The sequence below is a fragment of the Magallana gigas genome, chromosome 3, assembly GCF_963853765.1.
Source record: "Magallana gigas chromosome 3, xbMagGiga1.1, whole genome shotgun sequence".
Classification (NCBI taxonomy): Eukaryota; Metazoa; Mollusca; class Bivalvia; order Ostreida; family Ostreidae; genus Magallana; species Magallana gigas.
Window position 1 is genome coordinate 42,503,518 of NC_088855.1, and position 22,531 is coordinate 42,526,048.

Consider the following 22,531-nt stretch of genomic DNA (forward strand, 5'->3'; position numbering starts at 1 on the left):
CCCTCTATTTTTTCGGAACGCATCGGTAGTTTTCAGAGGAGTAGCACGTGTAAATTGACAACAACATGGAAACTGATATGGGTTCTGAAAGAGTAAAATCGGCTTTAGAGACGTATCATAACATACCAAGAGGAAAACCAAAGTCAGGGAGACCATGGAAAACACAAAGAAACGACAGGTATAACTAACTTCAATCAGTCTTTTTCAGAGAACATTCGGTCAGTGTGTAACACGTTACCTATATTATAAATTGCACACTGTTGTTGTACAGTGTTGTAAGTCCAAAATATTTGATACTGCTAGCAACATGTTATTGGTATATATACACAATCCTCGGTATTTTTAAAGGACGAACAAAGATAAACCTCTTGATTAAATACTATATAAATTGGTTTGAACCTTATCCCATTATTGAAATAAACATTCCAGGTATTTACTCATAATTACTCTGTTTCCCTCAATGATAATAATGTACATGCACTTTAAATGAGCGTATTTACCAAAATGACGCCTGGAATTACTGGAATGACACTTAAATCTACAGAAATGATCAGACACTTATTTTTTATTAAAAAATGTTTTTCACCACAAGTATATTAAATTATCAATTAATGTCTTTATTATTGTAAATAATTGGTATAATTGCAAGACGGATAATGGTTGGATAGTTGGAAAATTATGATATGAGCATGCATGTAATTGGTTCCTCTGATATAAAAAAGCATGCAATTAAAATTCCTCATTAATATTTATATGTATTGTTAATTAGAAATCACTATTTTGATTTTCAATAAATACGATATTTTACTTAGGTTTTTTATTTCTGTTTGGTTATGAAGCATATACCTGAAAGACATAAAACATGAATTATATCCCCATTTTAATGTATTTTCAGTATCATTCCTGTAGATTTTAGTGTCATTCCGGTAATTTCAGGTGTTATTTGGGTAATTCGATGTACCGCAAAAATTAAAGTTGAAGGCTTCAGTGCCACGCAGAGCACGGAAGGGGTTAGGTGTGGGAGGGGGTGTCAGGAGGCCTCCCCATAGAAAAAATTTCCAAGAAGGATGCAAATTACCATTTAGAATAATTTATTTCCTATTCTCAATCTAATCATTTCTAAGTCAAATTAAATCTGCCAGTATATGTTTCATTATCGAAATATACGAGAAATCATTTATACACTGCATCCGGAACAACACTCTACATGTATGCTGTAAACAGAACCAACAACCGTACATACTTCTAATGCAACTTCTGTATCATAACTGATACTAGTACACCATATTTACATGTTTTCAGCTCAAAGTCATAGAAAAACATTTTTTTATTGGACAGGCAAGACATCGTTTAAAGGATCGATTTCAATCTAGAGACCTGACTATTCAAGTTCCCTCGCCACAAAATGCAGTATAATCGCAAAAGTGAAAAAGTTTTAGGTTTTTAGTGAAAAACCCCCTCAAATTTAGCTTTTCATGGATTTGAATTAACACTTTGCAATGAAATCGCTTGTCTATTGTGATATTTAATCAACACTTTTTTGCATCATTAAAGGATCTGATGGTTTCTTCATAAATGAACTGGAAAGTTTTGTGGAAATGCATCAAAGTTAATGTCAACTTTGTTTTAAATTCATAATTTCTACACAAATTTTAAATTTTGCCTTACAAAATTATGTTTAGGCAATTGCCCTTTTGCCTTAATGGACGTTACACCACTGCTAGTTAGCACTAGCAGACAAGAGAGTAAAATCAGCAATATAAAGCTAATAAGAGATGCATCTAACTGAATACCAACTTAAATTTGTGTGCGAGAAATTTTTTTGAAGTTTTTGAGAGTCTTATCGTCACGATTATTTCTTTCCATAGACAAGTATTTGCCATATAGTTGTAATTAAAAAAACCAGGTGTGGTTAAAGGTTTGTCTTAAAAATTAGTCACCAAGAACCAATTCATCTCGGGTAAATCAAATAAAGTCGTTCCGAATAATAGTTGGTTCACAGTATATTAATTAATTATATCAAGAGAAAACCTAAAGTCAGGTAGATCATACAGAAATAAGATATTTACATTTAAATAATTACAATTTTGATATATTCATACAATATATACCATAACATTGTCAAATATTTTTTACAAAGAGTTGTGATAGATCTAGTTTGTAACCAGTACTGTAGAAAAGGCACATTGACATCACAATAACACTAGATATCCACAACAGAGGCTTGTGGTGAAAAAAGTGTACCTAACAGAATTTTCCAAATTTAATATGGATGAAAATAATATCTTCGAGATGAAAATGAAACCTAATGTTTTACAGTGCGACAGATGGGGCAAGTGCAACTTACAGGAATTACACATATCTTGCATCTTGTCGGCTATGTGATAGTTTGACAATTATCGTGAGAGAGAGATTTCTAAGTTTCAGAATTAAAAAAAAGTCCTACAAAATACATAGACTTACTCCAACCTAAGGTAAAGCCTTCCTTTACTTGAATTGATCAGTTTGTAATATCAATGTAATTTGTGTTTATTTTGAACTAATCTGTAAATGATCAATATTATTTTTCTTTTGTTCCTTGTTGTTATCTGACTTATTTTTGTTTCCTGGCTCGTATTATTTTTACATCCATGTCCCCCTTGTAGATGTGTAAATTCCCATTTTCAGTTATAAATACATGCAAAATTAGCTTGGATACGGGGGTATTACAGTAAAGTATGGAACTTGTGTGTATATATATACATTTTTATCTATGAGCCAAAAAAATTTTTTAAACTAATCATCTGAGGGATTGCAGTCTATATTGAAATAGCGAGTTAACATTCAGTTGTATTACAAATGATTGATCTACCTCTTAATTAATCATGGGAAATAGCACAAGATCATTCTGACATCATATGTTCAAATTACTTTTGCTTTGTTTACACATCTCAACACAATACGAAGAAATGGAGGCATGAAAAGAAAATCTCTTGGTTCTCACCAAAGCTTGTTGTGCTATACTCAAAACGTGTCATCAAACCTCAAGGAACCGTAAATTATGAGTTAAATGTTGGTCCTTTTTTGGCATAGCTCTAAGGGAGCTAAAAGGTATGCTGGAATGCTACCAAATTTTTTTTTCTTTATGAAGGTTTAGCTCGCTCTTTTTCCCGCTCACTGGTTCTGATAGCTCGCTTTGTCTTTTGGTATTTTTCGGCAATGAGCACAGCTTGCTATAAGATGAAACTGACACCAATAATTAATCCAGACTCAGTGGCAGATTAAGGGGTTGGGGGTACATGCATCTCAAAATTACGAAAGAAGAAAATTTTCTATTCCTGGAAATTCATCATTACTCACTGCTAAAAAAAACCCAGTGAAATATACATTTATCAGTTGTAATCACTTTTTGCTTGAACACACATAGTTTTGTATACATAGTTATTTTTGCCCTGTGTAAATTTCACATTTTACACCTGCAACCAGTTTCACCCTGTCTTGAATTCGCCTAGACACAGTTATGTTTAAAGAAAGATAATTTTAAATATAAGAATTCACACAGTCATACATTCACCCGCTGACAACGTAGGCAAAATGAGCGAAAATAAAACGGGGCGAAAATTTCCCTTTATACACAATCAGGTACACTATGATTTACAGTACAGTACTATGGAAGGGCGACAGGGACGTCATGATTAGGCTGTGCAGCTACACAGTGCATCTAAAGATATGGATCTCAATGAATAAACACTGAAATGCTTTCTTTGGTCCTGCTTGCTGATTATGAAGGCGGTGATTATTGCAGGACAAATTTACATAACCCACGTAGGCCCGTGGCATTACGGTATGCATCATTACTAGTTGTATTGATTTTTCCACTTGATTTTCCACAGATTTTCTGCTATTCGAACCACAAAAACCAAGAAACTCAACTGGGATGAGAAGATGAAAAAGAGAGCTGAGCAAAAATCAATAAAGAATTTTGAGAAAGAACTGAAAGAGAAACGGGCAAAAGAACTCGAGGTTAGAAAAACTAGAATATTGACATTTTCTGTTCACCATGGATGTGCTTCAGACCCTCATGCATCAGTATTTCTAGTCTTGTTGTAAGGAAAAAAAATACTTTATATTCCTAATTAAATGTGAGAATTAATATATGCATAAAATGGCAAGAAGCACATCTAGAGATTTTAAAATCTTGCTTATTATTGACAGATGTAAACTAAGTGAAATTATGATAAAAATTTGGTGTTCATTTTATATTCTCACAATTTGATGCAAAACAGTTGAATCATGGTATTAAGTACTTGTGTAAAATAAGAAATCTACAGTATTTGACAATTATGAATAATATATGTTCAGTATTTTATTAGGAAGGATTTTTTTAAAAAATTACTCCACAAAATAATATACATGCAGTATTATTATCACCTGTGATGAATTGTTTGATTTCTCTTTTAGATGAAAAGGATAAGAAGTGAGGAAAATAAAAAGCGAAGATTAGAAAATGAAAGAAAATCTGAAGTTGTTCAAACAGTAAGTAATTTGCATGAATTTTGTTTACATGTACTTCATTTTTGTGCATTTCAAAAAGATTTTCTTTTTCAATGTTTTATCCTTCATTGTATCCTTCAACCTTTTAAATATACCAACAAATATTTGTACAAATTATGTGTCACCAGGTTATTAGGGTGTAACTGTCAGTCCATATATCTGGTCTCAGTGACTAAGCGGTAAAACTGCTGGCACAGTATGCCAGAGACCCTTGGTTCAAGAAAGATAGTTTGAGATATAGGAATTCGCTAAGTCTTAAATTCACCCACTGACAACTAGGGTGAAATGGGCGAAAATAAAACGGGTGCGAATATTTCCCTGTAAACAGTTTACCCAGTATTTTCTGGCAAATGAAATTTAGGGAGGGTATTTATGTAATCACTCCATCTATCCTCTTTTCTCTCCATTCACTTTATGAGAAGAATGGAGGGCATAAATTACTGCCCTTGACCTGTAGGTACCAGTATGTTATAAACTATAAACATTACCAAGTTCAATGTCAAAGTTACACCCTCAATGTCCAAGAGGCTCAGTGGGTATAATAGTTCATCTTGGACAGTTTTAGAGGAATGCAGATAACACATGTGACAATGGGGTTCTCCTGTGTAAAGTATGATATTTAAGCAAAGGTTTCTTCTTCTGTAGATTAAAAACACTGCCAAAATAAAGAGAATGAAAAAAAAACAACTACGACAAATTCAGAAGCGATGAAGATTGAAAGAGAAGATGCAAAAAATGTTAAAAAGAGACATGTACAAACTACTGCTGTCCACTGGATATTATGGGCAAAAACGATTGGTCATGTGACAGATCGATTCATTTCATGTCAAATTTAAGACCCCATGAAAAAAACACAATAATTTAATTTGGGGGTGGGCAATGATCACTTTGAGGTGGTCTTATGCTTCTCTGCTACATGTATGTTTTATCAACAGCCCATCTGTTGTCACGGACAGCTTGGTAATTTTTATCGTTTGCAATTGATGAAAATTGAATACAATTTTCACATTGTTATGTATATATTTATATCAGTATAAATGTGTGTCATGTTTGGAATAAATATTTCTATAAGAACAATGTCATTTTATATTATTTTTGATCTCAATGAAAGTAGCTCACATAAATCAATATTCAAAAAATTTATTCCTTGGACATTTGAAACATTAATCTCACCCATAAAGTGATTTTGTTATGTTTAAATTAATCCTTAGTAACTATCTACTTCTGTAATACAGAAATACATGTAGTAGATTTTTGTGCATTCTGATATTATGCTATGGTAGAACTTGGTGTTCCTTACATGTATCAGTTTGACGGAAAAGACTACATGTATTTTATCTTTTATGAAGCTTGACAATTTAATTCCATGTATAATCCTACAGTATATGTACCTGTATTTTGAGATGGAACCTAAATACCCAGACTAGAGAATTTAAAGCAGGTAAACTAGAGTCAGAATGCTACTCATTGTGAGTTTATTTTTCACACCTAAAAATTCCAAGTCAGCCTCCTCAAGTCAGAAAAAATATTTCTATATAACCATACTCAATATCCTATGGTAGTAAAAAAAACAACAAAATTAAAGTTTTTAACATGTACTACAAAATTAGTGTGAAGTATAGATAAGTCCTCAAATATAATGCAAACGAAGTTTTAAAGATGTATCCTCTTCTAATACATGTATAAAGCAGTAACAAATATTTTTCTATTGTAGACGTACTGCCCATCTTGTGTCCTTTTCCAAAGAAAAACTCAAATTTTTCAATTATTTCATTTTTATTTTGGTTTCAGTTTGTAAAAACTGAACATGTTTGTGATTATATATAGACATATAAGAATGTATATGCAAACACCAATAAAAAATAATATCATTACAATATTTACAGTCCAAATTTCATTGGCTGTCACCTACATTGCAACCATGACAGCACTACGATAGGAACAATATATTAAAATCAAATGAATTCTTATCAATATATTAAATTGACTAAAGCTTGTAATATCCATAGCAAAGAAACCAGGCATGTTTTAAATTAAGATATTTTAGTGGGGTTTATTGGTTGAAAATACAATAAAATATCTTCCAAACACCACAATATTTTTTTTGCTTTAAGCAAATGAAAACGCCCATAAAGTCTGTGTAACACAATGCCCCACTTTGACCATGCTTTGGCAGTCAGATTTTAATCTTGATCACTAACAATTGGCCTTGCCTTTGGCTTATGTATTTTTGTCTGAATTTTCATCTTGCATATTGTGCAAAAGTTGTGACCATTACTTTTTTTGGTGTTCCAAAAGAAATAATCATGCTTCAAATCTAATTACATTGGAATATTACGGGTGTTTTAAATTAATGAAACGGTTTTTATGTGCTGTCAACAGCTCGACCAGCAAGCTTATATTAATATAATGATCTGTGCACACAAAACCTCTGCATTTTCTGCGGAATTTGAAGTACATGTACATACTAAGGTTCATTAGACCAATCTTTGAAAACAAATGTTTTATCTACTTATATTCTCACTTATACTTCCACTCAGTAAAACTGAGTGCTACCTAAATTTTGCATGAAATATTGAATACTAGTACATTTTTTCTCATTAATGTCAAAATTTACTTTCTCTACATTACATATATACATACATATCCCTTAGAACAACTAAGTTGTAAGGTTGCAAAACAATTATTGCATTTGATGCTATCTGTATAAAAATGTTTTGTAAGAATATTGCATTTTTTAAGCTTTGCTATAAATATTTCAAGTGTAAAAACACAATTCTTGTCAAGTGGAAAAATTGGCAAAAAAGAAAAGAGAAAAAAGTTGTAACATGCTTCAGTTAACATTTTAATCAATATGTTACATATACCGGTAATTTTTTTCTCCAAAAATCTACACAATCTTTTAAAAATTTGTGAATACAAAGAAAAAAGTCGCAATAGGAACAGATCAAAAGTAAATCTAATACATGTACTAGTAAATGATTCATACTTGAAAGTCTCATTAAAAAGTGTTGAAGAACTAAAGCATCAATTTCTTTTTTATTTGATTGATTTTTATGAATCAATTTTTAATACGATGTGTACCTTTCATAAAGATACCCCAAAAATCACACATACACCATATAATTGCAAAATCTTGATTCCAGCACATAAATAGTTATCATTTACAATTTGAGTAGTTATACAAAAGAGATCTTCTGGAAAAGAACAAAATAAACTACTTTGTCATTAACAGCTGCCACGCACTGGGATAAAATCATAAAATAAGATTTGACCCTCTTTACTTCTGCTACCTCCCATGCCCATCTAAATTAGAACTGGAATAGGAGTCCCTTTTGTCTATGTCAGAGCTGCTTGGTGGTTTTAGTTTAGTCATAGCAGGTGAATTTGAATGACTTCGGGTGGTTGGGGTAGAGGAAGATGGGATTAGAGGCGGAGGTGGTCCTTGAAGCAAAGCTGGGGACCCCACCTTCATCCCACTGTGATTGACAAGAGGACTAATAGTTCTTGGAAAATGGCCACTCGGCCTCAGAGGGTCAAAATGTCTTGAGTGGCCTAGCCTGCTGGACTCGAAAGCCAGCTTTTCTCTTTCAAATCGTTCCCTTTCAAGCTGTGGAATCCGATCAAAGTATTCCCTCCGAAGTCGTTCCTCCTGCATAAGAATTTCATCCTTACGCACTCGATCATGGTCATACAGACCCATCGACTGAGGCTGCAGACGTCGTAGCATTCGTTCACGCTCCTGTTCCATCTCTCTTTGAATCTGAAGACTGTGGTAACTGAAGTCCATTAAACTTTTCTCCTGGTGAGGTCCCCACAAACTCTGGGGAGGGGGAGGAAGTCTATCTGCACCAAACGGAAATGGGGAAGGCCCCCCTAGGAGCCGTGAACGGTCCATTAAATTAGATGCACCAAGTAAATATTCTGGTCGGAATTTCTCTCTTTCTCTCTCCATAGCTGAGGTCTCAGGCTTATCCAGTTTTTCTTCTTTCACTTTAATGATGTCTTTTTCATCACGATTGTAACTGGTATCAGATTTGGCAGAACCAACTCGGCCTCCAACAAGAGGTGACCTTGATCTTGACCTTGAGTGGGACACAGTGTGAGGATGTCGCAGGTCCGCGCCCATAAAGGGTCTGTCTTTAGACTGGTCTAAATCCACACTACCACGCCGTTCTCGATCACTTGACCGTCTTTCTCTGCAAAACAAAGGGTTCTTATAACATTTTTCCTTTGAATGGAAATATTTAAAAATATATTGTATTTTAGTTTATCTTTGAAAAAAAAAATTCTGCATGAATATCATTTATTTGCCGTTTAAATCAAACATTTTTTATTGATACTCAAATGGACTGGGTAACAGGCAAAGCCTAAATAAACCTTTTTTCAACTTTTATTGTCATATTACAATAATTCTCCACTCAAAATTGCACCAATGAGAATACCTCTCTCTTTCCTCCCTCCTTCTGTCCAGTCCAAGCACAACTTCTCTTTCTTTCTCTCTTTCCTTTTCTATCTCTCTTTCCCTCTCATCTGGTTTGGACCAGTGAGAGCCAGAGAATAGAGGAGAAGATCTACTAGTGTGTAATCTGCTCCATTCCTGGGGAGAGGCTATGCCAGGAATTTTTGGCATTTCTCTTCCTGGGGTGCCAAAAGGACTTCCACCTAACAAAACAGATTTTGATTAAAACTCCTAATATCTAAACAAAGCAGATATGACTTGACAAATTTCTGCAACAATATTTTTTGAAATTAACTCCCTAAATATATTGTTATTTCGATGTGTTGTTTAATGTGTTTTGAAATGAAAATAATATGAAATCTTACCTTTTCCAAGGCCGCCGAAGCCTTCATGATTGGTAAATGGATAAGGTGAGGGCCTCGGGAATGAACTCATTCCTAACAGAAACAAACAAATCAGTTACATCATCTTTCATTCTCAAACCCAACAGCAAGAAAGTAAATCTCTTTACTTTTAAGATCAAATCACTGCAGTATTAAATGTTTAATTTTTTTCCCAGATAAATAGATTAATAAACAAATATAAATGGGAAATGATGGTTGACTAGGGTAGATAGCTACCTAGCAGGGAAGACGACATACTCAGATCTGTAGGTCTGTGGAGATTGCTGCTGGAGAGATTCCGACCGGACTGTAGGGGGTCCAGACTTTTACCCTCACCCCCTTTGGAGACATCTGGACTCTCCTGTTGGTGGCGATGAATCTTCCAGGCAATCTGAACATGCATGCTGCACCATTTCCCACTTTTCTGAAAAAATAACCAAAAATTACTACATTAAGATGATAAATATGTTCAACTGTAAACCTCCCCTAACAGAAAATGTAATATAAAGAAAATTAAAATTGGCTTTTTAAACTCTCTCAAAATAACTGTTGAACATACAATGAGGCCTGCATTCACAGTTACATATTTAACAGGTAATAAAGAGTGTAATGAGGTGTAGCGTCTCCTGTTCTGACATCGATGAGATGTAAAGGAACACCTGGCACTAAGTTATGCTAAAATATTCGTCAAGTCAGCTCAAATATACTGTGCTAGTCTGCCCCTTTAATACTCTTCACATTATGTGAGAGTTATGACAGAATATCCCTACATCAGGCTATCCAAGAAAAACTGTAAACAGCTTACATTGCAGTGTCTTATAATTCCAAATATATCAAACATACTGGTAAAAGCTTTAACACAACATAAAGAGGCACTTAAAAGCTGTTTACAGTGTAATAACTCAATTAGGAGCAGAAAATGCACAAAAGGGAATTAGATTAGGAGAATAAAGCATGCACATAACCCAGAGACGGCTTCAATATTTCAAATGGAAATGTGAAAAGAATGCAAGTGATAATGGACAGACTCATCAAAGCTTTATTTTTTTTAAAGATTTTAGCATGTGATAAAATCTAAAAAAAGGTAATGTAAAAAATTCTTCAAAAAATGTGCTTGTTTTTACATTGCGTGAACTTTAAACAGATATTCTTGACGATCCTTCAAAGTTGGTCTAACCCTATAGTGCAACTTCACACAAAGAAGATGCCTGTGAGACTGTTATTCAGGCATGCAGCTGTGCAATGACAATGAGGTGACAAAATGGCTACAGAACAGTGAAAGCAGTAAAAGGAGGTGGGCGTGGTTAGCCTGACTCTACACTAACTTTGTGGTGGGGCAGAGAAGCAGCTGAAGGAGGGACCTTGTCTGGCTCTCTCAGGCCGGGGATCATCTGACTGGGGTGTAACAGGCCACTGGCTACTTTCTACAATGGGAGCACATACAAATGGCATATATTATAGAGTGATCGAATGCTGCACAGCGTTTTTTGATACTTCAGCATCATCTAAAGTCAATACACTGCACTGAAAATGAAATAAGGACTTTTTCCCTGTTTTTAAAAGGGAAATGTTTTTGAGAACATATACTTGAAATTATCAATTGAATAATTTGACTTATAAAATCCTGAAATTCTTTTACAGGATATATTTTGGTATATTTATAAAAAAACCTGTCATTTTAAATTTCAATTTTTTTTCACAGCTATGTCTCAAATTTTGTTTTACTACTTTTTTTCAAAAGTTGAATTAATAAAACTTCAAATACAGTAGATAAACATTAAATATATATTGTAACAGAGGTGTCCTCTGTCCTGTCCTTGAAGATTCACTAATGTAGAAACAGGAAAATTCATACCTTTGGTTGGAAGGCTCCTGAGGATCCAGAGTTAAGAGAACTTCCAGAGTGAATAAGAGGAGGGACCATGGGATATCCCAGCAATCCGCTAGGGGTCTGAGAGATAAAAATAAATGCATATGGACTTCATTTGACTTCCAAGATTTATGATAGAAAAAAAGTCTTCTAAAGGCAGGATAGGATGATATTGTATATCCTAAATGAACCATAGTAGAATAATTTGCTACTTACGGTTCTGTAAAATGGTGACTCAAATGGTTTTGGGACTTTGTCATACTGCAAGTAAAGGTACATCGTCTCAAAAAACCTTGGTCTTGTATTACCATATAAATGGTGTCATTATCATTAATCATAACAAAAACTGCTGCAGAAGTACATGTTGAGATCATGAGACAAAAGATCCAATTAAATGTTTTACTGTAATTAATTAATTAATACTCCTAAGCGTTTAATTAAGAAAATTGATTCATGAATCAAACATTTATTAACTTATTTCTAGCATTCTTGCACTTTATTTTATCTGATTTTTTTTTTTTAAGAAACTAAAATCAAAGTAAAAGTTGCAATTGCTGACCATGTTTTATCTCAGTAACTATAAATGTGCTGATTTGAATTAAATGTAGATACCTGAAAAGTAAATGTTTACTATTAAATAATGACTCCTACAGATCAACAACAAAATATGTTAAAAAACTCCCTACAGTAGGACAATGGCCATTAGAAGTTATGTAATACTGAAAGAATGTATCTGGACTGTCAAGCTGTTTATCGTTTCACTTAAACAACTGTATTATTCCAGAGCATAGCACAGCTGGCCATGCACAATGGCATAACAAAAAGCTATGGATTATGATTAAGGTGGTTATAGAGGTACAATAGATATCACCATCACACTCAATACTAGCACAGTACGCACCAGGTGTGGAGCTGGGGAGGGGACCAGGGACCCTGTCAGTCCAGGCAGGGCAAACATGTGTTGGTGTGTGTGCTGGTGCTGATGTTGATGCATGTGTTGATGTTGGTGGATGTCCGCACGGACGTACGGAGTTGAGCCTAGCACCGGAAGGCCAGCGGGCTCCTGGGCAGCCAAAAACCTGCGATTCAATTCCTCTCGCAGAATTTCTTGACCTTTAATAAACAGAGAAATACATCATATAAATATGATAGGCAGAGTAATATTGGCTTTGTTATTTAGTTTTATCACTGAATCTGATAGAATTCTAATAAAAATCATTATGATTACACCCACACTACCAGCAGTAATTTATTGCTTTCTTTGTGCAGCTATCGGTAACATGAGATTGACTTATCACTGCCGCCTGGTGCAGATTATAATGAAAACACTTACTGGCAAGGGACATGGATTCAGGGGAAGCATGTGTTGACAAGTTGGCTCCTCCTAGTGAATGTGGTGAAGTCAGAGACCCATTAGCAGCTCCTGGAGGCAGGGGAGCTGCGAACATACTTTGTGGGCCCCCAGCGGTGGGGATGAGATTGTGGAGGGGGCTTGGAGGTAGGCTTGAGAAGGAGGATCCGTGACTGGTGGAATGCAGACCAAACTGAGGTAATCCCGGGGAGTGAGACACTTGGTTATAAGGGCTGTGGAGGTGTGGGTTACTGCCGCTGAAACATGAAACACAAACCCATACATATAACAAACCATCCATTTCTAAACTTCTACACCTTTTTTATAATAAACAAAATTCATGAAATCTATGAAAGTATTTTACAATAAAAATTAAACATGAATTTGATAGGGTTTTTTTAAAATGAAAATGTCATTACAGGAAGAAAATATGTTACACATTTCTTATAACAGATACATTAAGAATCCAGATGTTGTGATAAAAATGGATGCACGTTCTGGATGCTTGAAATCAATAATGCACAGTGTTGGATTATTGTCAACTTGAAAGACTTTCAAATCTTCTCCTTACCAGTTTCATTGCATGTCAGAAAAGGGGCTGCTGTCAAAAAGTCAAGCCACTAAAATAACGAGAAAGATAAAATCTCTCCCATTTTAACCTACAAATAACCTACTATTTTCTGTACGACCCCCACGCCAATATAACCTGTATCTTGGCATATCTAACATTAGCAAATTTATACCAAGATACAGCATGTTGTTTGGCACAAAGAACATCCAACCCATAACAATGCATTAGATGAGTTAACGCAATGTAAAACAGGTTCACCTTCCAGGTAATCTGATCTATTTTCACCAATTATTAAGCACATTATGGAGATCAATGACAATGGTTAATACCCAGCCAGCTCTCCCCTTTTTTTTTATTTTTACCTGGGATTAATTCTATTTCTGGACCAGAAAGGTACACAGGTGCATGCCTCAAACAACAGTCATATTTTTATCTGACACTTTGAGAGATTTTGACAAATCACTGAGTATGTAGCTATGAAAAGTGAAGCACAAGATCAGTGCATTCTAGGAAAATAATCACAGGATTACTGAAGCATAATCTGTGCATTTCCAGCTGTTGACAAGCAAGGCTTGACATGAAATGGAATTTGTATAGCAAGGATTACAAATATCAAAACCCAATTGCAGCAAGTTTATTTTATCTCCCAAAGAGGTAAATCAAACTTTAACAGGAACATTTTTCAACAGGCACTTGATTTTTTTTCTGTTTGCTTTATAGATCAACTCTTCAATAGGCCAAAGAAGTTTTGTGCCCTTATTATAATTCTGGGTATAACTTGGAAAATACTGCATTTTTTAAAAGTACATGTTTAGTGTTTCAATCATAACTGTAATCTTACAAATTTCAAATCGAAAGTACCAGTAAATAAGAAATGTTCTGTGAATTGTTGGGTTACTGACCAGATGTATATAAACATACGCTTAATTCAACACCTGCCTTGTGAAACCTGCTCATATGTATAGTACATGTATCCCAAAGCTTATTTAACATTGCAAATCCTTTTCTATTTAAGCAATTTCATTATACAATATTCACTCCCAACACCATTCCCATCCCCTTCTTACAAATACGATAGAATCTGATTGTGCGTGGATACGTCAATTAATAAAACTCTTTTCCCCTAAAACCACTCAGAAGTAAATCAAGCAGATTAATGGTCGAAACGTATTCCCTCACATGGACATGGGTGTCATTGATATAAATGATATTAAACTGTTGATGCATACCTGTGCCAGGTCTTGGAAAATCCAAAGCTAGGAGGCAATGGAAAGTCCTTGTCACTGCGCTGGTCTTCCCTGCGCGGCGTCCGAATCGGGGAGGGAGAAAACTTGCGCTGGTCCTTATGAAGAAGCGTTTCACTGGAGGGCCTAGGAAATGGTTTCTTTAGATGAGGGGACCTTGAATCACCTGATTTTGATAAGATGGGTGATGCTGGTTTTTCTTTTGATGTCGTTAGAGGTCCATTAGCTATCACAGATGAGTTGGTTGTCTTGGTCACAATGGTACAACTGGTTGTGGTGGTTGTGGAGGCTGTTGGGTTCGTTTCCGTGGCGGTGGTGTATGCACTGAGAGCAGAAGTGGTAGAAACGGTTGCCGTGGTTATACCACTATCCGTCTGTGATGACACAGTGGACGTGATTGGCGTAGAGCAGGGGCTGCTGCAGGAAGTTGTAGAGGGGGCGGGGCATTCTCCTGTCAATCACAAAAATAAATTCAGTGAAATCAAGTGACAGTCTACACTTTTTAAAAAATCATTTGCAAATGATATGATCATATCTTTAAAATGCACTATATACTTGACATTTGAAACATTCAGCAATAAAAATGAAGAAGAGATTATCGATTGTACTTACGGTTATGATTCAATGTTGAAAATAAATCTGAACTTGCATTAGATGCCTGAAAGAACAAAAACATTGATTTATATTCAGCTCCCCCAAAAAGCAGAACAATATTTTTACACAGATATCAATCTAATCCTCAATAACATGTTTTAATGTCTCATCTTTGTGACTGCAATAATCGGTATTAGACAAAAACAATGACATACATGATTCATATCATCGCTTTTTGTCCTGTAACATCAGACTAATAATCTTGTAGCAACATGGTGCATTGCAATCAATGAGAAAAAAATCGCCTCGTGATTGTTTATCATTGATAGACAAATGATATACATGGCGAGGGAGTTACTGACATAAATCCTGTGCCTGCAGAAGGGACTCAAGTGGTGCCCAACAGCATCGTGCGGTGATCTGTCAGCTTACATAGAATATATCACCACCCTAACACATACACTACAAGGTCCAGACCAAAATCCAGCATTCTGTGGAGATCCCAGCTTCCCCCGATATGTAAACCTCTAAGTCTCAGTTTATAATACACTTACTTAAATGTTGTTTTTAAAGTTTCAACGAGACCTATCAGAAAGTCATATTTGTAATCCTTTAAGTCTGCTCTCTTACTAAAAGCTGGAGGAAATCATTAAGTTATTTATACTAAACTCTTAAAACTATTTACAAGATTCTAATTCTTGTCTAAAGTTGGGTACTATATCCCCTTCTCAACACAATTTTAAATACAGGCTTAAGAATGAGATCCTTAAATTACTAGCCTAAAGTATGTTAATAATATCAAATGCAACCCCCAACCAATTTAATTGAAGACCAAAATCCCAAATTTAATCACATTGCAGAATATTTTATTTTAAAAATTGTTCTAATTTTTTTTACCCCCTTCATAACCCATTTCAATCACATAAATCTATTCAACAGTATTAGTAATCTTTTAATGATAGTGCTTGAAAGCTTCTTGGGCTCCCTTTAATAGAGTTTTTAAAAACCCTGTATAACATCAAGTACATCAGTTTCATCTTACATTTTTTTTCCGCACATGTATATAATATGACTCTTTAAAACATTTAAGTGATACACTTTGTACCAGGCAAATCATATTCAGGAGTAACACTGATTAACAACTCATCCACTTGCTTTTAAGTGACATCTTACTTTGGGTTTACCAGACTGTGGAGTTTGTACGCTCACAATTAACTATTTTCCCCCCACTTTTCTGTGCTTATTAGACTGATTTATCAAAAAGGGCCATCAGACATACCGGTACTTCTATGGATGCCCAATACTAGAAACCATCAATTACACGACAAAAATAATCCATTACTTCATTTCAACGATCCTTCAAAAATTTTCAGTAAAGACCAAATAAAGTATTGTTCATATGGTACAAGTGTATAATGGAGAGATATGGCATTTACTCTCTAAAAACCTATCAAACACTTCAAGATTAAAGAGTTACACAAAGGCTTCCAGGGAAGAGGTGGTCCGTGGGTAAACATAGTCCCATCTCCCAGAGCACTGCCCTCTAATTGTAACCTGTTTGAGAACGGTGTTTAGTATAATATTGAGTCCATAACAGTGGAGAGAAGTGCAAAGATGGTGAAAAGCCTATTTGTGTAATAAGAGCAGAATAAACAAGGTATTTCAAGAGCTCTATCACTAATTCCTGTTTTTTACACTCAAGTAATGAGGGTTAAACAAAAAGCAGCAAGCATACTCACCCAGTGCTAATTTACTTATTTCCCATTAAAACTATACAACTTGACTAGGCTCCTGTCAAGATGTCAGAGTCTATCAACAAGGTAGCAGCCAATTGTTTGCTAGCAAGAACTACCGTAACCGCTGCCAACACTGCACAGCAGCGCAGTGACAATATCTGCCATGATAATATCCAGAATTACTAGCCAATCTGGCCGAGTCATTATTAATACACTACAAACATCCAGTAATTCCCTCCATGCATGTAATTGTACATGATATGAATAAATGCAGAAATTTACATAAATCCTTGGTGATAGATCATCAGCCACAGCTTTTCTGATCAATATCTCCACAAAACCAGGGATGCAGAAGAACACAGCTCAAATGATTCTCATCCATACCTGACACACAAATTCTGACGAATAAACCAGTCTCTGCTATTTTATTTATTTTTTTCCCTTCGCAGCAGACCTTTTTGAACAAAAGATGAAAAGCTCGAATTGATTTCCTCAGTAATTGTCGGCTTGTGTTGTTCTTCAATTATTGATGACTTTTCCCCATTTTATAATAGTTCAAACAAATGCATTTTTCACACTCTCTTGCATAAGCTAAGCCCCTGATCAACACCTAACTGCAAACACAGACTTCTTCCTGCTACCTTTAATCATAGAGGACTTAAAGATTGCAGAAAAAATACTCTGATAATTTACATAAGGTGTCTATGGAATTTGAAATGAAAGATCTAACGACTTATCAAGAATCAAAGATTAGGAATAAAAACGCTGAATTACATTGGTAATAAAATTATTTCAAATTCGGAGCATATGCGCCCCATGATAACTTCCACTGTTTGGGCCACTCATTAAATGAATTTGCCTGCTGGGCACACTGATATCTGAGATCTTCCGCTTACTAGAGGAGTTGTGTTACTGAAACCTTCACCAGATCAGGGGAGAAAAAAAAATAATTGATTCTCAATTCCTTTCACACACCAAACAGATATTAGTCATAATTGTACCTGCCATGTTTGCCATTGTAATAGACTCAAATTAGTACAGCGGATAAACAGGTACTCACCATTCATGTATATGGGTGAGCAGACGGCACTTAATGCGTAATCCATGTATCCATTGTTTAACACATATTTCAATACAACAGCAGATGCGCAATCAATACAAATTATTTATACTGCACTTTCAGTAAAGAGGACGTCATTTAAGCTACCAAAGGCAGCTGTGTCACATCGTCAATTATTCACTAGGTAACAAATATATACTTTAAATTAGTCAATTTTTTCTGGACAGAGAATAAAAATTAAACATATACATGTAAATATGAGCAGCTGTTGTACACTGGCAGTTATCAACACTAATAAACAGGTCTCAACTGTGCTAATATTTCTAAATACTTTTAACTTCAAACGAATACGACTCTAATCCAATATTTAAGAGGGCTTAACTGTTTTGAAGAAGGAGGTCCGCACAATACCATGTTGAATAATATTTCATGTTTGCTACAAAAAATGTCACACATATGAAAAGTCTGTAGCAGGGAGATCTTAATTAAATCCTTTTAAGCAAGTAAAACCGGGTAAAAACAGCGTCACGGATCATTAATTCAAATGAAGGTGTCGTATTTGATCCCTCTTTGAAAAGAACTAGGATCCATATGGATAAGCCATTCTTCTAAAGAACCAAAGACTTCAAATACAATTTCTATTTTATCAATTTTTTTTAAAGAGTCCATAAACATATTTTTCAGATTTGTCATTCTTGACAAATTTTTTATCACTCTGAAACACTCCGACTGTTGAGTGTTGATTGAATGTCGACAGTTCAAAATCAACAAATACGACACAAGATCGAGGACTAATGACTGACAGCAAAACAAACGAGAGGCGAGTTCAATCACTGAAGGGTAGTTTGAAAATCGCCTCTGTTTACTTACAACTGGAATGACACCATGGTCCTCTTGCCAAGTTTGCGCTAAAACATGCTAAAAGGTTCAATGCAAACAATCACTGGGTCAAAATCCATGTAGCGAATATGTACACCACTCCAAAAACTGTTCCATCAGACACACACACTGTACCAATATTATGACACAAGTGTCAGAAATCGTTTTTTATCATTCCATTTATTAAATGTATTAGAATGGAAACCTTTTCTCCGCAAAACTGGAGGTTTTTAAACATTATGGAAGTATCAATGAGAGCACAGAAAATAAGAACATCCGCCAACAAACTAAATCAAGACTGTTTCCTTTAAATAAAATAATGACTCTATTCACTTCCCTTACAAACAGCTTATGATATAATACAGTATGAAAAATCTTTTTCTTTCAATATTTTTCCAATTTATAAAATTTAACAAGAAAAAATCTTAAAAGCCAAAGAAAACTATTTAATACTTTTCTCATTTCCAAATGTCCTGTAAACTGAAAATGAAATTTTGAATGGAAATTACACAGTCAACTCAAGCAAGTTGGACAATTATCGCTGGGATCATGACATAGAGGCGAGAGAGTTACGAGATCATTTAACGTAACCCATCAGCTGAACTTAAAAAAAGTAGCAAGTAATTTTAAGGCCTTGTATATGGTGCCGACAAATAAACGCCTCTGGGGAAATAAGACACGGGCAGGCAAATCAAATTTGCTTTTCTTCTACTTTCACACCATCTTTGGAACATTCAGACTAATGCAATGCTCTATGTTTTCCGACAGAATGAAAAATGAATTTCAATTACAGTAACACAATTATTTTGACAATTACAAGTGATCCCTTGTGGGGTATTTTCCTCCAGAAAATTCATTTGCCAGTGCATACTGATGGTTAGAGGTTTTCCAAACTCCAGATACAAAGAGGCCATTAACAGGAGCTAAGACTCTCCCGGGCATATTAAAAAAAGAAAACAAGAGACCCAAATTGACCATGAATCGTGCATCTGATAAAAACTAATTCCTCTAATACCCATATTGAGCAGAGTGAGAATGTATTGCAGGATTATGGTGTCTGAGGAATAAATAATTCACCTTGATGGCAGATTTACTTTCTAGACGGTACCACTTTGGATGAATACCCACAACGGTACTGAAATTATGGTCTGCTATACAGAAAGCAAGAAACAAATTTTTTTTCTGTTCATGAATTCATCAAGGGAATTTTAATTTATCAATTTTATTTCATGCTTATATCAATATTCGTTGCTCTGTGCATTGGAAAATCAGAAGAGAATAAAATAAAAAGATATGTTGGGTTTTTTCCTTTCTCCATAGAGGAATTGTTTCGTTTTTGTCAGGACTTTAGGAAACAACTGGTGAATGTACTCCTCTGGGTCTTGTCCAATGTCATAGAAAGCATGAAAGATAAGCCAGCTTTTCATTTTGAAAATAACAAATAACATGACTCATAAAAAACAATATGACAATGCAATTCCCAGTAGCACTGATTGCAATAGATACCCTCATAATGATTTGGAGTTATATAATAACCATGCAGAAAATGATAGGATTTTCAACCCGAGAACCAACCACAAGGTGTATTATTGGAAAGTTCACTGATGACAATCAGAACAAAATGACTGCTTCTATACCCAGTATCTAGTTATTATTTCCTTTAATAAATCCCCCTGCATCAGGCAATTGTACTGTCATTGACTTCTGATGTGCATTGCAAATTATTATTACCCAATACCTTTGTTAAAGACTTAATATCATACCTGTGATATTATTTGTATTCATAAGGGACTCTCTAGGGCTGATAAACTTAATTTATGACTTACATAATCCTTAATGTCAAGCATATCAAATAAAACTACCATAACCAAAATCTTGCTGAGACGTTACCACCCATAGGATTTCTTTCTAATGAAAATTAACCATTGCACTTCATTCCATTGAAGAGAACAACTTCTAGGTCCATGAATTTAATACATGTACATGTACTTGTAAAATAAAGTTTAGCAAAATCTTTAGAATATCCTATTCAATGCCTAAGAACTTGCTTTTTCAATAACTGAAGAATTCCAAGATGAAAACAATTCTACAGCTGATGATGTCCATCAAAATGTTATAAAAGGAACTACTTATAACAACTTCTGGACCGTGCATTAGTCCTTGACAAAACAGCCGTTTTGCCAACAGCATATTTCATTAAATGACAAGAGACTTTCCCTCATCCTTATAACAACTTCTGGACCGTGCATTAGTCCTTGACAAAACAGCCGTTTTGCCAACAGCATATTTCATTAAATGACAAGAGACTTTCCCTCATCCTTAAATATTACCAGTGTCACAACATGAATGAGCTGTTATACAGATTCAATAGAGAATGGTAATGCTAGTCTGTTAGAGTAATAAAAGTCGTAAAAAGATGTATCTCACTTAGTCCAATTGTCTTAACCACAAATCTGTTTGACGTGAATCCTTACCAGTTGTCAGGCAACTTCTACTTTTTGTTTCTGCACTCTGTATGTGGCATGGTTTGGAGTTTTTGCAGTCAATATATCCAATACATGTACTCTACATTGCTTTGTAGTGTGCATTATTTGTTAACCAAAATTTATTGACACATATTCTTTGGCATTAGCCTTTTAATTTGACCAAGAAATACAATTTCAGAATGAATAACATCAAACAGTTCCAACAATGGTAATTTGCAACAACATTCTACATCCAAAATAAGAACATATTCAGAAAACAAAAACCAATTGTGTTGAAATTCTTCAGATACTACATTAGTTAACAAAATCTTCACAAGAGCTTAATCTGGAAATAAAGAACCCTCCGGTTTTTGTACAGCACCCAAGTTAAGCACCTTCAAGAATACACACATGGCCCTCCGATCAGACCTGCCTTCATTGAAGGGCTTTGACAATGCAGAGGTCCCCCTCCAATACAGCGTCTGTGAAGTACAATGTGTGTGTATGTAGCTCAAGAGGTCCTTCAGATGAGAAAGTACAAACTCTAAGGCTCTCCAAACTGACAGCAGTCATGATTCACTCACCTTCTCTTGGTAATCCCGACACAAAGCAATAACAAACAGTGGCTGGATATCCCCGGCACAATGCCGTGTTAACAAAAGATATAAGCCCTCGGAAGCCTCGGATTAGCATAGTACACTATCGATTTCGTTTTTGACAAACACCGAATTGACACCCATTAGGCATGTCATTGTTATCACTCGAAAAAAAAAGACCAGTCAATGATTTAAATGTACTTACCCGTTCATCACCACTCTCACTGTCACACTGCAAACAACAAACGACAGCATATTAATATTCATGTGCATGCGAAGGAAGATTGCATTATGGGTAGAGTCATTAACGAGGTTTGTGTGTCAGTAAATTGCACACAATTTTCTGTTGCTTTCTCTTTGTCACGAATCACACAAATTTGTCGGGGGCCTCGTCGATAATTTCCAGCTTCAAATTGAGATTTCAAAAAAAAAATTACTGCAGATAATTTAAATGCAGAATAAAATCGATGACCCTGAATGACTGTCACATTTTTGTTGATGAATGGTGGATCCTACGATTTATGGTTGGGCTTATTATAGGGTTAGATTTCGAGTAGTGTGTCTCTTCTTTTTATATCAATACAAAGAAAGCTTTATGCTTTGTAAGGACCTTTCAGACTGTATAGGTTTACACCTTCAAGCTGATAGCACAAAAAACACAGACAAACAAGACCTTGATGGTGACAGATGCTGCATATTAAATTTAGATTGCATGTTTTGGATTTTTTTTTTAATAAGATTTGGGATAAAAAGACAGATGAAACCTTTGTTATGTAATTCATTTACA

General features: G+C 34.9%; 2 protein-coding genes across 8 annotated transcripts in view; one reads left to right on the top strand and one right to left on the bottom strand.

Moving 5' to 3' along the window:
• Positions 1-6: 6 nt before the first annotated feature.
• LOC105334453 (coiled-coil domain-containing protein 86) lies at positions 7-5,610 on the top strand. The gene is made up of 4 exons (XM_034443461.2): positions 7-178; positions 3,873-4,002; positions 4,441-4,515; positions 5,179-5,610. The coding sequence occupies exons 1-4, from the start codon at positions 66-68 to the stop codon at positions 5,242-5,244; spliced, it is 384 nt and encodes a 127-aa protein (XP_034299352.1). The 5' UTR covers positions 7-65; the 3' UTR covers positions 5,245-5,610.
• A 680-nt stretch (positions 5,611-6,290) lies between these two features.
• Positions 6,291-22,531, bottom strand: part of LOC105329060 (autism susceptibility gene 2 protein) — a 31,695-nt gene continuing 15,454 nt past the window's right edge. For 2 of the 7 annotated variants that reach the window (XM_066079852.1, XM_011430195.4), the window contains 12 exons: positions 21,950-21,976; positions 15,027-15,072; positions 14,400-14,865; positions 12,582-12,856; positions 12,150-12,361; positions 11,465-11,509; positions 11,234-11,329; positions 10,704-10,802; positions 9,616-9,802; positions 9,361-9,432; positions 8,979-9,198; positions 6,291-8,732 (listed from right to left, as the gene is read on the bottom strand). In XM_066079852.1, the coding sequence (XP_065935924.1) occupies positions 7,823-8,732; positions 8,979-9,198; positions 9,361-9,432; positions 9,616-9,802; positions 10,704-10,802; positions 11,234-11,329; positions 11,465-11,509; positions 12,150-12,361; positions 12,582-12,856; positions 14,400-14,865; positions 15,027-15,072; positions 21,950-21,976 (2,655 nt within the window). In that variant the 3' untranslated portion in view covers positions 6,291-7,822. Of the gene's footprint in view, positions 8,733-8,978; positions 9,199-9,360; positions 9,433-9,615; positions 9,803-10,703; positions 10,803-11,233; positions 11,330-11,464; positions 11,510-12,149; positions 12,362-12,581; positions 12,857-14,399; positions 14,866-15,026; positions 15,073-15,223; positions 15,248-17,804; positions 18,085-21,543; positions 21,577-21,949; positions 21,977-22,531 lie in introns of those variants that run through there. The other 5 variants (XM_011430196.3, XM_066079853.1, XM_011430199.4 and 2 more) reach the window with 5 other exon arrangements.

What these genes read in the sequence shown, in the direction of transcription:
- LOC105334453 (XM_034443461.2), top strand. Translation starts at nt 66, where the DNA reads ATGGAAACTGATATGGGTTCTGAAAGAGTAAAATCGGCTTTAGAGACG. An exon ending in AAAACACAAAGAAACGACAG is followed by an intron (nt 179 to 3,872) that starts GTATAACTAACT and finishes GATTTTCCACAG; the next exon opens with ATTTTCTGCTATTCGAACCA. An exon ending in AACGGGCAAAAGAACTCGAG is followed by an intron (nt 4,003 to 4,440) that starts GTTAGAAAAACT and finishes TTTCTCTTTTAG; the next exon opens with ATGAAAAGGATAAGAAGTGA.